The sequence below is a fragment of the Centroberyx gerrardi genome, chromosome 4 (genome assembly GCF_048128805.1).
Source record: "Centroberyx gerrardi isolate f3 chromosome 4, fCenGer3.hap1.cur.20231027, whole genome shotgun sequence".
NCBI classification, from domain to species: domain Eukaryota; kingdom Metazoa; phylum Chordata; class Actinopteri; order Beryciformes; family Berycidae; genus Centroberyx; species Centroberyx gerrardi.
The window spans coordinates 10,579,552-10,595,884 of NC_136000.1; the positions used below are offsets into that span (position 1 = coordinate 10,579,552).

Below are 16,333 nucleotides of genomic sequence, written 5' to 3' on the forward strand. Positions count from 1 at the left end.
CTGTGTAGAGTTGGGGAGGAGGAAGGGGGCACACTGGTGGGAACAGAAGCTTGCTAGCTAACTAGACAGAAAATGCCCTCCTCTCCACACCAGCAGCCTTACCCTTTCACTTCGTCTCCCCAAATCCCCAGTCTCATATCTCCGTTCCTTCACCAAGCCAAAATGAAAAGGTGCACAAAGCGAAGCTGTGAGAGACTGATAAGATTTTTGGGATAGCTGATACATGCTGGCCTATGTTGTACATTTGGTAGCATCAAGCTGTGATCTGGTGGATAATTGGTTTTGAGGTGGACTTCTAGTCACGTCTTCAAACCACATAGGCTTTAAAAAATACAATGTGACTGATGCCTTAATGTGACAATCATCCTCATCATCATCAAAAGTCTTGAGGTTGCAGTAACCTCATCAAAACACAGTATTACTGACAAAATCAAAATGGTCAACCAAGTTGCAAAATTGAGTAAAATAATTGCAGCTGTCTTAGACAAAGCTGAAGTTGGTTGTTGCCTTGCAGATTCTTATAATCGAATTAAGGGAAAATTTGTGGGGGAACCTAAATCTGTTTCTAACCTGTGAAACACTCATTTTTCACATAACATTTTAACATAATTTAGTTGAATTGTTTAATATTAATAACAATGAGATACGCTTCAATTACAGTAGGTTTTAAAATGTTTTCCATGTATAAAGTCAAATTCATCAAGCGTTTATGTGAATACACTAAATATTTATATGGCTGTTAAAATCCCATCAAAATCATGTTCTTGATACAGACATGTTTCCCTACCTCAGTTCTCCTGCTGCTCACTAAGATGTCAGTATCAATAATTTGACGACCAGTAGTCTTATTTAATTATTACCATGCTTCCAAAGCTGCCCTGCATGGTTCAAACATTTATGTACAGCTTCCCTACTGTTCAGAGGCTGGATTGGTTTTTAATTTCTGACTGTCTTGGACAAAGCTGAAGTTGGCCTCCGATTTACAGCTTCTTATTTGTAAGTTAAGGTGAATCCTAAATACGTTGTGAATACATGCATATTTCACTTCAGCTATAACATATTTTAACATCATTGTTTTCATTCCAGAAATCTACAGGTTAATAAATTATTTCTGGACACTGATTTATAAGCTCATATATTTTCCAACCACATTGCCTCTACCCTGGCCCAAAGGGCGAATATGTGAAATATTTCCATTATTGTAATTGTATGTAAATGTTTGAGGCATTCAGAGTGGCTGCTGAAGGAATGGTTAGACCAATAATAATAAACTAAGACCACTGGTATTCAAATTACTGAGAGCAGGAAAATTATTGAAGTAGAGCAGACAGGAAAAATTGCTGTAGAATAGGAAAGAACGTGATTATAATGGGACTTTGATGGGAATGGGAATTTTTTATATATACTCATAAACTCTCTCACACAAATTCTATGAATGACTTCATAAATGGGAAATGCACATTTTAAAACTCTCTTAACCCACTGTAACTGACATCTGTTTTACATAGTGTTTTCATAAACAAACCTTACACTTACACTTACACTTACACTCATTTTGTCACATTGTCAACCAAGAACACTACTCAACTCAACTCAACTCAACTCAACTCAACTACTCAACATCAAGAACACTACCAGTCAATTTGAGAAATAAATAATCTGTCCAATTCCTTGTTATGTTTTGTAATGATGATGCTCTCTTTAACACTATACAACAGCTGAAATGAAGGAAAATTACACCAAAACACCAGTCAAAATTTACTGATTCACAATTTCAATAAAATAACTGTGTGAAAACTAGAACTACAATTATGGTGTTTCAGACATAAAGGTATTCCCCACTGTCATCAATACATCTTGCAAAAGTCTTAGTATGATTATTAAAACATAAATTTTAAACGACTATTGTTAGTATTGTTGTGGTCATTTTTTTTTTTTTTTAAACTCATAATGTTAATGTCTTGATAGGAAAACATGAACTTCATTGATCTCTGAGAGGAAATCGGTCTTAACGGTACAATAAATACCTGATATTCCTGTCATTCCAGGTTCCTCCAGGGAAGTGAAGGCTCCTGTGGAGGTTTCAGAGCGGATGGTCCAGAAGTTGAGAGGAAAGAGTGAGTTTACTGTGCTGGTGACTCTCAAACAGGAACACCTCAACTCTGGGGTCATCCTCTCCATCCACCACTCTGAACAGAGGTATGATCAGTGTTACACCATACGGAAAAAACACATTTCACACATAGGGAAGAAAGTATTTCCAGTGTCCAAAACAAACTTTGAATGAATGTCAGACACATGTACAAATACCTGTATACATGTACATTACAAATACAAATACATTTTTATCAACATCTAAAGATATTCTGAAGTTTATATGTGATGTTTTTGCAGAATGGGATGACACTGCCAGAGCTAGAGCCCATACAATTTCATGCGAAGGACAGTAAAACTATCTATAAAGCCGTCCAAACACCACTGAGTAAACATAATTTGTATTCTGAATTTTGTCATATTAGCAGGGTCTGTATTATGTTGATTGAGGCCTGGATATTGTATATGAGATGAACATTTGGATGTTTTACTCACCAGTCGAGTAAACAAAGTAAATCACGCTGCATGCCAACATATCATTCACAGTCCATCAACGATCCAAACATTGTGTCTGTAATCGTGGATCGAAAAGTGATGAGAAACTAGCTGCAGTTAGCATGCTGATGCTTTTCCATTAGTTTGTGGTAGCTGAGCTGTTGGAAGATCAGAGCAGCAATCTGAGTTTCACATAATGTGTTGATTGAACTGTGTGTACATTAAAGTCAGCCATGAGAAGAGACCTCACAGGGATGTTAATGACTTTCCCCAGTGCTGATTAGCTTTTCCAGCCGTTCAAATGCGACAAAATAGTGCTGCACTGTTTCATTTGGAAATGAGGCGAGGATTTCTTCAGTGTCAGACAGAAGCGTTAGCTGGTGCATTTGTGTAGCCAGAATGAATGTGCATGCGTGGCTGAGGGAGAGTAAATCTATTAGATGTGGTTTGTAGATAAATCAGTTCCACTGCTACACTTATGTGAGTGTCTATTTTTCTTTTGAATAATGTTTAAAGCAAACGACTCTAGTTTAAATAAGTCTGTCTTTAAAGGCAGGGCTGATGACTGCATATTGGCAGCTCTTTCCATTAGTGTCACTATGCTGGGAGAAATCTCAGTGGTGTGGAGAAGAGGACTCTCCCAGAATACCAATGTCCCAAAGAGATGAGTTGAGCCCCTCCATGTGGACCATTGTTGTGTGTTGCTGATGTTGCACTTAACAGCCATATAGTACCATTAGGCTGGGCTATTGATGTGATTAAATTCTGAATGTTGTTGAAAATCTAGGGAGATGTGAGTGCATTGCTTGGAATTGAGTGATGCGTTCATCTTTTACCGCTGTGTTGAGAGGAGCCCCGAATTTAGACACTTTGATTATAAACCCTGGTGATGCATGCAGGTTTTTGTGTGAACCGAAATAAGGGTTCAGTTCAAGTTATGAGGATTTGACACAACAACGATATACTGTTCATTGCACGCAATGCAAATTCCCAGCTAAGGTGTCATTATACGGATGTTACTGGAAGCGGGTCGATGGTACTTGTGCTTTCCCTCTGCAGGTTCCTGGAGCTGGAGAGCAGCGGCCAGCGCAGTGAAGTGCGTCTTCACTATCGTACCAAAGGCCAGCAGGCCCATATTGAGGTGTTCCCTTATAGCCTCGCTGACGACCAGTGGCACAAGGTCTCTGTTGCCGTCAGCGCCTCCCATGTCGTACTGCACGTCGACTGCAACAGGTAGGTTGCTGGCAAGTGACGCCATATGTGCTGTGGCTTAGGAGAATACTGGAGCATCACTGGCTGGAAGGGAGTCCATCAAATTAATTTAACATGTCGTATAACCAGCTTGCCACAACTTCCTTAACTTTTTAAAATAATACGGGAAAACTACAGGTGTGGTTTGCTCCAGTGTTTCCAAAAATAACAAATTTAAAACAAATGATTTCTAGTCTCAAGATACATGTAAAAGGTATGTTTAGCTGTCACATAATATCTGTCTTTGTATCAAAAGCTCATACAATACATGTCAGGGTGAAAAAAGTGTCACTTCAAAAGATCAACAAAGCTAGTAGTAGGGTGACAGTGTTTCGGTAGAGAACGCCATACTGTTGTTATAGATGGGCCCTTTAATGGAGCGTTCCTGTCATTCCTATTGTTATAGTTATCATACAATTGTTCAAAATGTATCAGACTCTTATATACTCACATGCACGCACACAGACACACACAATGCAGGTGTGTAAAGAATGAAAAAGTGTGAAATTATTTCCAGGCATGTAAAAGCTAAAACTCAGTGCAAACATTAACTGCTTGCTTTAAGTATCAGACTTTTAATTGCAAACCTACCCATTGTAAGTCACTTCGGATAAGACTGGCAGCTAAATGCCTAAGATGTAATTGTAAACCATGTAGAGTTGCTAGTTGTATGTGAGTTTAGTGAGTTTGAAGGCTATTTTTTGATTTCAGCTGTTGAAAAGTGAATGTATTTGTTGTGCAGGATCTATGAGCGGGTGGTGGAGATGCCCTACATGGACGTACCTGAGGATGCCTCCTTCTGGCTTGGACAGAGGAACGGCGCTCACGGCTTCTTCAAGGTTGGCATTGTTTTAAAAAACTTTCCTCACAGCACATAAACTTTGATGCACGTGATGTGATGCATTTGTGATGTGATCAGTGATAAATGATTCAGAGCGGTGAGAGCAAGTAATGCATCTCGGCTGCTGCACTGTGTTTTCGCCCCGTACTCAATCTTGGTCTGTATCTCCACCTCCTTGTTTGCCTTGTTTGGTTTTATTTATTATGGCTGGTGGATTTAATTGCATGCATTTCTCAAGACTTGCCATTGTAATTTCAGGGTTGCTCTGCCTACCCTAGGAATTGACATTTTTTTGTCATTGTTTGTTCCCTCCTCTTACTCTGCTGCTAAGCCCAGTGTAATTATCCCAGCAACCCTCACAACGCTGATTTGGGGAAAAAATCATTAAATAGCCTCTGGACTATGCTCATTAAGCTTAGTCTATAGCCTATTGTTTATCTGACATAGAGACATATATTGCCTCTCCCAGACTGGCTTGCACTCTAGAATTTCCCACTTGGGGAGACATGTCGGGGTATAATGTTGGCTTATCAGCAACCGTAACTATTTTAATCAGTCTGGTGGTAAGCAAGCTTTGTGTTTGATGGTGACATCTGTAGCAGGTTATGAGATGGTGTATGTGTGTGTGTGCGTGTGTGTGTGTGTGTGTGTGTGTGTGTTTGTCTATGTGTGTGTACGTGCCTGTGTATAAATGTGCTTTGCGCATGTGTCCTGGCTGTTGAATTTCCCGTGTGTTAATTGGCAGATGAAAGAAGACTTGGAGGTCACCCACTAATCTTGTCACGTAGCCTTGCCTCTCTCTGAAGCCCTGATTAGTGGCTAGGAAAGGCACATCTCCTTTTAAAACACGCTGCTTCATTAGTACACATGCATTCGCGCGCACACACACACACACACACACACACTGTCTTTGTCTCTACGTGGGTGTCAGTTGAAGACAAGAAAATACATCCTTAGCAGATGGTGAAGACTTTTCTTAGAATGAGTTTATCTACACCTCCATTTAACTTGTCAATAAACATCTTCTCTGCAGCGTACACACATTGTAAGATATAGACATTTTTCAGCATTTCCGTTTGGTAGAAAATTCACTTGAATGCCACCAGGGATGCTGTTTTCCACAAATACACATTTCCATAACAGATGGGACCACCATGCTTGCAACAGTGTCGTTGATAGAGAGGAATCATTTGGAAAATTCAAAATGTCCTCTCTATTAGCTGCCAGAAGGTGCAAGGCGTAATCTGGCATCCGGTTGTTTGAGAGACATGAGTGTTTGTGTTACAACACTCTCATTTGGTTCTGCTTAACGACATTCAAAAAAGCATAAGCTGCATTAGTCACTGCAGTATAGTCACAGCATAGATGAAGTATAGACGCATGATGGGAAATGTGTATGGTGGCTACAAATATATGTATAGTTTCTCTGGTTTCATTACAAGTTTAATAGACACAGCTCCTATCTTCTTCCATTTCAGCGTTGTTGCCATGAAAAATCAGCAAATCATTTCCCCAGGATTTTAAATTTATGGCCGGTAAATTGAAGTGGCAAGACAATTTAAAAAACAATTTCTCCTAAGTTGCACCGCTCCACTTCTGTAAGGGAAATAAATGCACTCAAGGAATGAAATGGGCCAGGTTACCATGGCGACAGAGTGTCTGTGTGTGTATGTGTGAATGTGTGTGTGTGTGTGTGTGTGTGTTTGGGGTTCGGCCACAGGACGAGAGGCTATCAAGTGGGACCTTTGAATCAAATTGAATCTGTATGTCCTGGTTATGCTTATCAGAAGAGATTGGGGAAAAAATAAAAATTGCTTCTACGTACATGACTCTCCCATCATTGCTTCACTTAGCATCCTGTCGGTGTCCAGTTATGAGATGGTTTGTCAGAGCGGCAACCTAGGAAACATATTATCTCCGAACTAACTTTGTCACTCTCTCTTCTGGGACTGAACAATGAATTTCCACTTTCACTGTGTTTAGTTTTTATGGGGTGCAGCATTTACCAAGGCTCTCATAAATCAGCTTGTTGGTTTTGTGTTTTGCATGTTCTTGTGTTTGCTTGTGTTTCGTGTTCACTCGTGTGGAAAATGTACATTCGAGCGCACATAGAGACCACATGCCACCCTCTCAGCATCCTCATCCACTTTCTACACATTAACATGCTCCATCTCATTTTTATTACCCATCCATTTTCTTTAAGGTTTGGTTCTCCTTGATCAAGTAAGTCGAGGGTACTTTACCTTATGTGAAACGATATAATGGGGCATTTTTTTCTGCTGTAACCTTGCACGCGCACGTGTGTGTGTGTGTGTGTGTGTGTGTGCAGGGAGTGATGCAGGACGTGGAGATCCTGGTGATGCCGCAGGGTTACATCTCACAGTGTCCAGATCTTAACAGAAGTGAGTGCAGTCTCTTTCTTCTCATCCTAGGAGGAGCATGTAACTCTTTGAACTCTTCTTTGCACCTACCTTGTATGTAATTTATCCCTTCAATTCTGTAAAGGTTCTAGTCACTGGAGTAGAACAGCTGTAAAACAGCTTAGCAATTGGGAAAGCGTGTTTTCCCCGTAGTGTCCCTCAGCGAAACTTTGGGTGATGCTATTCTTTAATTTGATAGTTTAATTGAGATATAATAAGCAGGTCTACACAAATCAATCAATCAGTAATAGGGAAATTACCCTGTCTTTCCTGTGCAGGTGTGGAATGCCTATCTGCCATGACTTTGATGTAATGCAACGTTATGTGGCCTCTTTTGAATTCACCTGTCAACAATGAAAAGGCAAAGCAAATCAGTAGCCTGTCACTCACTCTTACGAATTTTGACATCAGTCTCAAACTCTCCATATCAAAATGAGGGGCGAGTATAGGTGGAGCCACACTCCGCCATCCCCCTAGGTCTATTGATTATCAAAATCTTATTTCAGCCTGACTTTAAAGTAGTGATCTGTGAGATTCTTGTTTTGTTTTTTGTGGGGGTTTTTTGGCGACATTTTTTAAGATAAGCATTACTGTCATTACTGTCATATTTTTGCGCTGAACTTCCCAGAGATCACTCGCCAGTACTGTGACGTCTTTTTCCTTGGGTTTTCTGTTGATGAAGTTTGAGTTTCTGTAGGTGATGCTCTTTTTTTTGTCTGTTCTCGCTGCTCTTGCTAACTACCCAGTTCTTCCTCTATTTGTTCCAAACAAACCCCTGTTATGTTGCTGGGAATGAAAAATGCATTACTTCCTGTGCACCAGAGGACTTTTCCCAGGAAAAGAGCTACCAGACATCTGAAGTTTAGAACAGCAAATGTAAAAACTTTCATAAACTGGGTATAAGTTGATTCAGTATGGAGTTATATCAGAGTAGAGAGTAGCAAAAAGGATGTTTATTTAAATGAAAATGTTGCAGATTATTACTTTAAAGTATTATGAACACTATTTCCATCTATTCTAACATATAATGTTTTATATGTTAGAGCCTTGTCTATTCTTTTATTTGTAATTATTGTCCGTCAAGTCAGTGCATCCCATCGTATCCTGTGTACTAAAATATATTGCCTCTTATATCCCAGCATGCCCCACCTGCAACGATTTCCACGGACTTGTGCAGAAGATCATGGAACTGCAGGATATCCTTGCCAAAACATCCAGCAAGGTAATGTCATGCCATATAATGTAAAATTGTTAAAATTTGAGATGTCATTAGTCTCAGTCTTTTAATCCAAATTTTAATTGTACTGTCAGAATTATTAATTATGTTATGGTGTAAAATGTCTGCTCATACCCTGGGATTAAATGTGTTTCTGTTGTTAACATTCACTGCAACAGGCGTTTAGAGACACATTAACATTGGACACCGGCTACTGTCTTTTCTGCTCCCATACAGTGATTGTGGGCGTAGAAGGTGTTGATGGTGTCTAACACACTTAACCTTTTTGATACCATTGGGTTGCCCACAATATGTTCTATGAAGCCGTGTTTGCTACATGTGAATATAGACAGATGATGAGGCTCAGTATCTCTTCTTCTCTCCTTCTCGCCTTTGTTTTTTTTGGGGGACGGTGCGAGCAGCTGTCCAGGGCGGAGGAGAAGATGAATGGGCTGGATGGCTGCTATTGTGAGAGAACCTGCAGCATCAAGGGGGTCGTCTACAGGGAGGACGAGGGCTGGACAGATGGCTGCAGGAACTGCACATGCACGGTGGGGCTTCACACACGTGTGCTTGTGTGTGTGTGTGTGTGTGTGTGCGTGTGTGTGTGTGTGGGAGAGAGAGAGAGCAGGGGAGAGGACTCAATTTTAACTGTGTGTCGATAACACTCTTGATGTATGTGTATGTGTGTGCGTGCATGCTTGTGTGTGCAAGGTTGTGTGAGTGTGTGTGTGTGTGTAGAAATAAATTAACAAATACATTAAGTGTGTGTGGGCGTGTACCTGTGTGAGTGTTTGGTGTGTGTGTGTCTGTGTGTCGAATGAATGTGCGTATACATGCTTGTGCGTGTGCGTGTGTGTGTGTGTGTGTGTGTGTGTGCGTCTGTGTGTATATACGAGCGTCTGCATTTAGACACACGGTCAGTGCTCCCATTGTGGGTGTTGCCTTTTGTTTTGCTCCCTCGTTCATCAAGTGTGTGAGGGGTGGGAGGTTGGGTGGGGGGTTGGTGGGAGGTTGGGTGGGGGCGGGTGGTTGTGGGGTGGCGGGGGGGGTTGGAGGTAGGTGGGGCAGGGTGCAGGAGCCCCATTGTCGACGGCTTACATTCTCATTATTCCCTTGGATTAGATGAGGGTTGCCCCAGTTACCCAAGAAAAGATACTGTATTGAAAACATCCACAGTTCCCAGGATTAGACACGTCAACAACAGTACTTAGTAATGCTGGATTCTCTCAAGGGTCTACTTTGCTTTGCACCAAGTGTGAATAATTGCAAAAAGAGAATTAGAAGCGATAGGAGATCTGGGCTTGTACCACATCAGCAAACAGATTTCACCCCCTGTCACTCTCCTTGGCTTCGGAACACAAATCTCATTCGCAGCCACTGAACCCCTCCAACTAGCCAATGAGATGCGTTCGCGCGCCACTACCCAACTTGCAACAGTAGGAAATCACATATCTCTCAGTACATCGCACCTAATTGCTCTTGACAGATGATAATTATCATCAGGGATTTGTTCTGCCCACTCATCCAATGAAATCTCTCCGTTTGCCGGGGGAACCGTGTGGCGCCCATTCTGGGCTGCAATTATGGAATTAGATGGGATATGTTCCTTACCTTATGTGTGGCAATTAGCTGCGACCTTTCAAATCCAAAGGTCGTGCATTAAGATGTTATCAATTATGTGGATCAGTTTCATAGATGTTACTGTCACAGAGCTTTCATCCATGGAAGCAATGTTAATTATCGGCGCCGCCTGAGAAAGCAGCAGATAGCGTTTAAAGATATTAGACTCAATTATTCAAATGTTCAAAATGTTCTTCAGCTTATTGTGTAGATGTATTTTATGGCTAGATCTCTGGGAAGGGGGCTTCTGTCTGACTGTGGATGTCATTTTGAATGAAGGTGCTGTGTTTCTCTCTCTCTATCAGAATGGCACGGTGCAATGTGAGGCCATCTCCTGCCCTCCCCCTCAGTGCCCGGCGGGCACAGCGCCTGCCTACGTAAAGGGTGCCTGCTGCAAGGAGTGCCAGCGTGAGTGGAGTACCCTTAACCTCCTCACCCTCCTACACTCATACAATCATGTACACAATTGCACACAAACTCATACACACACACACACCACCAAAACAACCTCCACCACCACCAGATTTAGAGCGCACATCACGCCCCCACAAGGGCTGCCTGACAACTGACCAGGGCTCTGCTGTGTTGCTAAGCTACCTCCTAACATGCCTCCTGAGATGGGTCCATCCTTTTGCATATACATGGACCAATCAATTATTCACTAGCCAGCTTCAAAACACAGATGGCCACCAGTCACACAGACAGGAGCCAACAAATCTGGGATCGCAGCATGTGATGTAAACTAGCTCCTATTTATGGAAAACAGGGTGAGGTTGTGAGTAAAGTGAAGAAGAAGGAAATCTCAAGAGCTTGGAATGATGCAAAAAGCACGCTCACTGGCATTGGCATATTCTTGTGCAGAATATGAACCATTAAGTTAAATGTCCATTTGTTTTTTTTTTCTTTTTCTTTTTTTTTTTACTTTTGAGCATCGATATGTTCTTGCTGGATAAATAATTCTGTTTCATCACATATCTACATGGATGGTCTGTTTTTCCATAAGACTCCGAGCTCAGCGCTGAACTCTTATTATCCTCCTCACCGCACGACTCTGCATCTCATATTCTCTCTACTCCCTTTTCAATACAAAATGGATTTCAGAGGATATTAGCTTTACTCACCCCAAAATTCTTCTATTTTCTTTCGTTTTTTTTTAAGATTATTTTTGGGGGTATTTTTGCCTTCATTAGACAGTTCAAAGTTCAGAGAGACAGGAAAGACTCGACCCAAATGACCCCAAATAGATGTGATGTATTTGCTTTTTAAAAGCAGTAAGAGTCAACCTATGGAAGGATTTTATTAGCTGCATTCAATACCAAAAAGACATGCTCTCAATACCTCATGGTCTCTCCTGTGGTTCAAAGATAGCTACATATACATACCATATGATTGGTACAAGCATATAGCATACTGTATGTATTTTTAGTAGACCTTGCTCTACATGTGTAAATTGAATTCACTTCAGAACTTGCACACTACACACTCCCACACACTGCTGCTGTTGATCCTCATGCTTCCTTCCTCATGCGCCAGGCTAGATTTAACTCTTTATCAACCAGAAACCAGAAACTAATCAGCTTGTGTCGGCGTCACTTCCACTGACCCGGGGGTCACGGCTGCAACACAGGAGTTTAAAGTATGACTCCTAATCTGTTGTCGTGTTACATAAATATAAACAAGTAGCAGGTAATCCCCTTTAACTCAACACCCCTGTGTTCACTTATCTCAACGAGGTAGACAAACACACAGCTAATTACGCATGCTCCGGCTTTGGAGAGATGAGTGCCGCTCGTTTCCCACTACAAAGACACGATTCGCTCTCCAAATTAAAGCCTTATCTCGCCGCACAAGGCCTTGCGGGGAGGAGTTCTAAGTCTGTTTTTGATGGTCTGTCAAGTAGAACGTCAAATGGCTCTTTCAGAAGTCCGTCCCTTTCATGATATGCCGCTTTGTGATAGGGCCTGACCTAGGGTGTCAATCATTTCTCTTCCTCATATCTGTCTGAATCTGTCTGACCCCCACTACTCATCAAACAGAGACTTTCTGCCCAAGTGATTATTATTTCACCTCCCTACCATGATACATATAGGTTCTCCATCACTGCCACATTATACACTGCTTGATTTGGTTTGTATTGATTTATCTGCTGACTGCTTTATCTGCTGACTGCTGAAAAAAAACCATAATGTGTAACTAAAATCATTAACGATGTCACAATAAAATGAAAGTGATCTCATGAATGTCATGGGAGATTTAACATAATGTATTCAAAAAATGTGGGGAATTGCATTAAAAATAAATCACAATCATGGACAGAATACAAAAAGTACAGATTATAATCTTGAATGTGATCCCAATGGAATGTGGTGCCAAGGGCACACTCCATATGTTCGTGTGTGTGTGTGTGTGTGTATGTGTGTGTTTGTGTGTATGTGTGTGTGTGTGTGTATGTGTGTGTTTGTGTGTATGCTCATGATCTTTCTGTGCTCATGATCTTTCTTTCTACTACTAGCTGTCTGCCTGTTTGGTGGTAGAGAGCTGGTGGAGGGGGATCAGAAGGCTGTGCGCGACTCCTCTGGCAGGTGTCTGCTGTTTGAATGCAGGGTAAGTCATGTCAACGCACACACACACACACACACACACACACACACACACATATGGACAGAGATAGAGAAATTGAGAGAGAGAGGGAGAAACACACATACTTCTTCAAAACGATTTTATCAAATTCCCGTTTAGAAACAGACACCACAATAACTCATGTAACCAAGCACTTTAACTCTATTAATTTCCATCTTGCGGTGTGTGACAGCTCACTAAATACTCATTCCATAGCCACACTGGCCCATCCCGGGAGGCTAAATCAAGCCTGAACGAGCCAGCGTGCTAAGTTGTCCACTTCGGCTGAATTTATTGATCTGGCTTGTCAGCTTATTTTACATGACTTAAAGAAATGGACCAAATGCTCCTAATTGAGTTAACATTTGGGGGCCATAGCAACACACCTGTCAATCATGAGACACCACAGGCATTGTTCAATACCCATAATCAGATCCCACGGCGGTTCCAAATCGTATTTAAAACCCTCTTAATTATTCAGAGCATTTGCTTTTGTCTGCCTGGAGCACCAGATGGGTGGGTTTCTTACTTTTGGGGGCAATTCACTTGATCGCATCATACCAGGCAAGCCCAATCAATCACAGAAAAGTGATTTGAAGTTTATAATCACGCAGGTCTATCGTATATACCAGTTCCCGTATGAATGCTGCAAAGCTCCAATAGATACTGCAGTTTTGGACAGCTGTCTGGCTGCCGCGCTCACACCTGGCCCATCTGTAGTCCCAGTTAACTGACTGGCAGTCCCAGGCAGATCAAAGGAACGGGGACGGGGTGCACTGTCAGTCAGTCTACTGCTGCAGACTCCTGCAGGCTCCCCCTGACAGCTGCTTGTCACGCCTCTGATCTCCTGTCTGCCTGCTGGCTGCAGGGGGGTGCAGGTTTTGGGTGGTGGGTGGCAAGAAGGAGGGGAGAGGGGTGTGTGTTTGATAAGTTGTTTGTTAACTTTTGGGGGAAGTTTTTTTTCTCTGAATTTTGCACAAGCATGTGTTTGACTTGAACAGTGTTATGGATGGTAGCGAGCACATGTGCAGCAGCAGCAGCAGCCGTGAAACCTCATCTTCGAGACAAATTGGTTTAGGATTAGCCTTATGTTGCCCCTTGCTTGCATTGTAAAACGTGCCATAAAAAGCAATGACATGTCTTAACTTTCCACTCTAAAGCATGCGTGTTCTACAAATAGATAGAGTAGGCCTGTTGTCTTTGTCTAACTGTGTCTTGTGTTAATGACTCTGAATTAGCATCAGTCAGAGAGACAGGGATGAGATCATTAGAGAGACCTGCCAAAAGACATGCTGGGAAAAGGAACTCCCTAATCAGGTTTTACACTCTGACTAAACACACATGCAGGGATAATCCAGAAGATTGATTCCACGGGATTCTCTGTTTGTATAACGAAGATACATCATAAATCATGGTCTATATTGCTCAGATAACAGGAGAAGAGAATAGGAAAGGTTTACTCCTCCATAAGTAGTACCAAGTCCAGACAAAACTGCTATTGACCAGTGATTATGTCAGAGTAATTGGGTTGTAATGAACAGAGAGGGAGGAAGGAGAGCGAGGGAGTGAGAGAGGGAACACAATAGATGGATAATTACCTTCATAATTACATCCAGCCCTTATCAAATGAAGGGGAGCAGAGCAGGCCCAGGATGTAGCTCATGGGGATTGTGCCTCTGACCGTTTCAGGACAGGACCATGCATCGAGTGGTCCTCAGCGAGCCTTGTCCCGAACTCAGCTGCCCGGAGTCGGAGCAGATCACCTTGACTGACAGATGCTGCCAAGTCTGCAGAGGTATGGAGGATTGTGTTGTCTTATCCTTGTAACGTGATTATTTTTAGCCGTTATTTCCCGAGGCAAGTTATCTGAGATCTTCTTCTTATTCATGTAACAACATTGCTAGAGAGATCTTCAAATCGACAAATAGCTTGCAAATGAAATGGTGTTCAAGATATGAGCCTGTTATTTTCTCACATCATTGTACGTTATTAATAATCTTAATTACTCATAAGATAGAGAGAGAGAGATAGATAGATAGACAGACAGACAGACAGACAGACAGAGACAGATAGATATGATAGACAAGATAGATAGATAGATAGATAGATAGATAGATAGATAGATAGATAGATAGATAGATACAGTAGATATATAGATAGATACAGTAGATAGATACTTTACTGTCCTCCAAGAGACAATTTGTCTTCATAGCCTGTAAAACATATTGGCATTGGGATATGATGATTTTTTATGATGTCTACAGTAAATCATTCATGAAATCTCACTCATTCATGTGACTGAGTCGTACTAATTTGCACTTTTAGCTCAGAGCAAATCTACTTCTAGTGCCAGTGAATTATTGTTTGTGATAATTCTGAAGTCAGAAGTATAGTAAGAGAAATTACAGCAAAATTGATGTTATTGTGCGCCTAACGTGTCTGAGGAAGAGGTCACGGTCAGGATACTCAGAGAAAAGGTTGCAGTGCAAGAACATAACCTTTCCATTGCCCCCGTATCCCTCCGTCACTCCTGCTCTCCTCTTCTGTCCTCTGGGCCTCAACCTTTTCCTCTCCATCCCTCCTGTAGGTCACGACTTCTGCTCGGAGGGCCACGGCTGCATGGAGCACTCCGACTGTGTGAACCTGGAGGCAGGAGGCTGCTGCGTCTGTAAGGATGGCTTCCGCCCACTGCGAGACGATAACGCCTACTGTGAAGGTACGGCGAGGCTCGCAATAATGAACCTCCACTTAGACAAAGTTTCTTCGCTCTCCGAGAGTGGCTGAATGCCTGGTTGGTTTTAACGCAAGGAAGGTTGAATCGAAGAGGTCGTGAGAGAAGCTCTGCTCAGTGCTTTCTCTTTTGTCGGGGCCGGATAGATTGGATTCAGTGTTCTTGCTTCGCTGCAGCACGTACTGCTGCTGTCATGTTGTTCTGATTGCTTTGTCTCAGCCTGCTCTCATGAAATTTGGTGAAATGAGCATGATGTCTTAAAATGCAAATAACGTGCTGCGTGCATGAAAATTGAGAGAAATAACGTTTCCCCACCATGAAAAGATTATGTGGTGGAGACACGACTAGAAACAGTTAGTGTGACATTGAAATTTTGCTGCGGAAAGTAAGGGTGTGGCAGTGGATGGGCGTACGCATTTGCCTTCAACTCCTAGGTTCAATTACCAACTTGTGCAAAGTTTTCCACTATGAATGCAGTTTCAATTTTCAGCAAAAGTTTTACTTTTTTAACCATGACCACAACCTTACCCTAACCTTAAAGGTGTTTTTTAAAAAGTTTTTCCAATCGTCTGGGTTGCCCCTCTCCTTTCCATTAGTCCTGCTGGTGTCTGCACACAGTCAGTGCATTTGGAGATATCGGGGCTCATTTTCTCACCCTCAGAGGAAGCCATTTGCTGCCATTCATTCTTGTACAGTATGAAAAACAAATTCCGCAGACTTGAAAATTGCCCGAGCTAGGTAATCCATCACAGTAAACATGAAGCCTTAATTTTGTTTCTCTGTTTTATCATTGTTTCATTGTGCCCGAGTTGAGTGTCTTCCTATCAGTGCGTGCATTACGTTACGCTCTGTTTACTGTAAATCAGCTGAACCCAACAGGGAGAAATGGAAGTCTCCTCCAGGAAATAATGCCTCAAATAGATGTTGCCTTGTAAACTTTTTTGTCACATCCATGTCTTCTAATTTGGGCCATCTTTGTTAGTTGGGACAGCAGTTAATTTCAAGCTAGGTTTGAAGCCAATTTTTAAAAACAACAAAAAACA

General features: G+C 41.9%; 1 protein-coding gene across 2 annotated transcripts in view; it reads left to right on the top strand.

Moving 5' to 3' along the window:
• The window catches only part of nell2a (neural EGFL like 2a), a 62,909-nt gene that overhangs the window by 8,319 nt on the left and 38,257 nt on the right, over positions 1–16,333 (top strand). For both annotated transcript variants that reach the window (XM_078283119.1, XM_071897525.2), the window contains exons 3-12: positions 2,049–2,199; positions 3,649–3,822; positions 4,583–4,679; positions 7,011–7,083; positions 8,241–8,323; positions 8,740–8,868; positions 10,246–10,348; positions 12,453–12,544; positions 14,249–14,354; positions 15,147–15,275. In XM_078283119.1, coding sequence (XP_078139245.1) covers positions 2,049–2,199; positions 3,649–3,822; positions 4,583–4,679; positions 7,011–7,083; positions 8,241–8,323; positions 8,740–8,868; positions 10,246–10,348; positions 12,453–12,544; positions 14,249–14,354; positions 15,147–15,275 — 1,137 coding nt within the window. The remainder of the gene's footprint in view (positions 1–2,048; positions 2,200–3,648; positions 3,823–4,582; positions 4,680–7,010; positions 7,084–8,240; positions 8,324–8,739; positions 8,869–10,245; positions 10,349–12,452; positions 12,545–14,248; positions 14,355–15,146; positions 15,276–16,333) is intronic.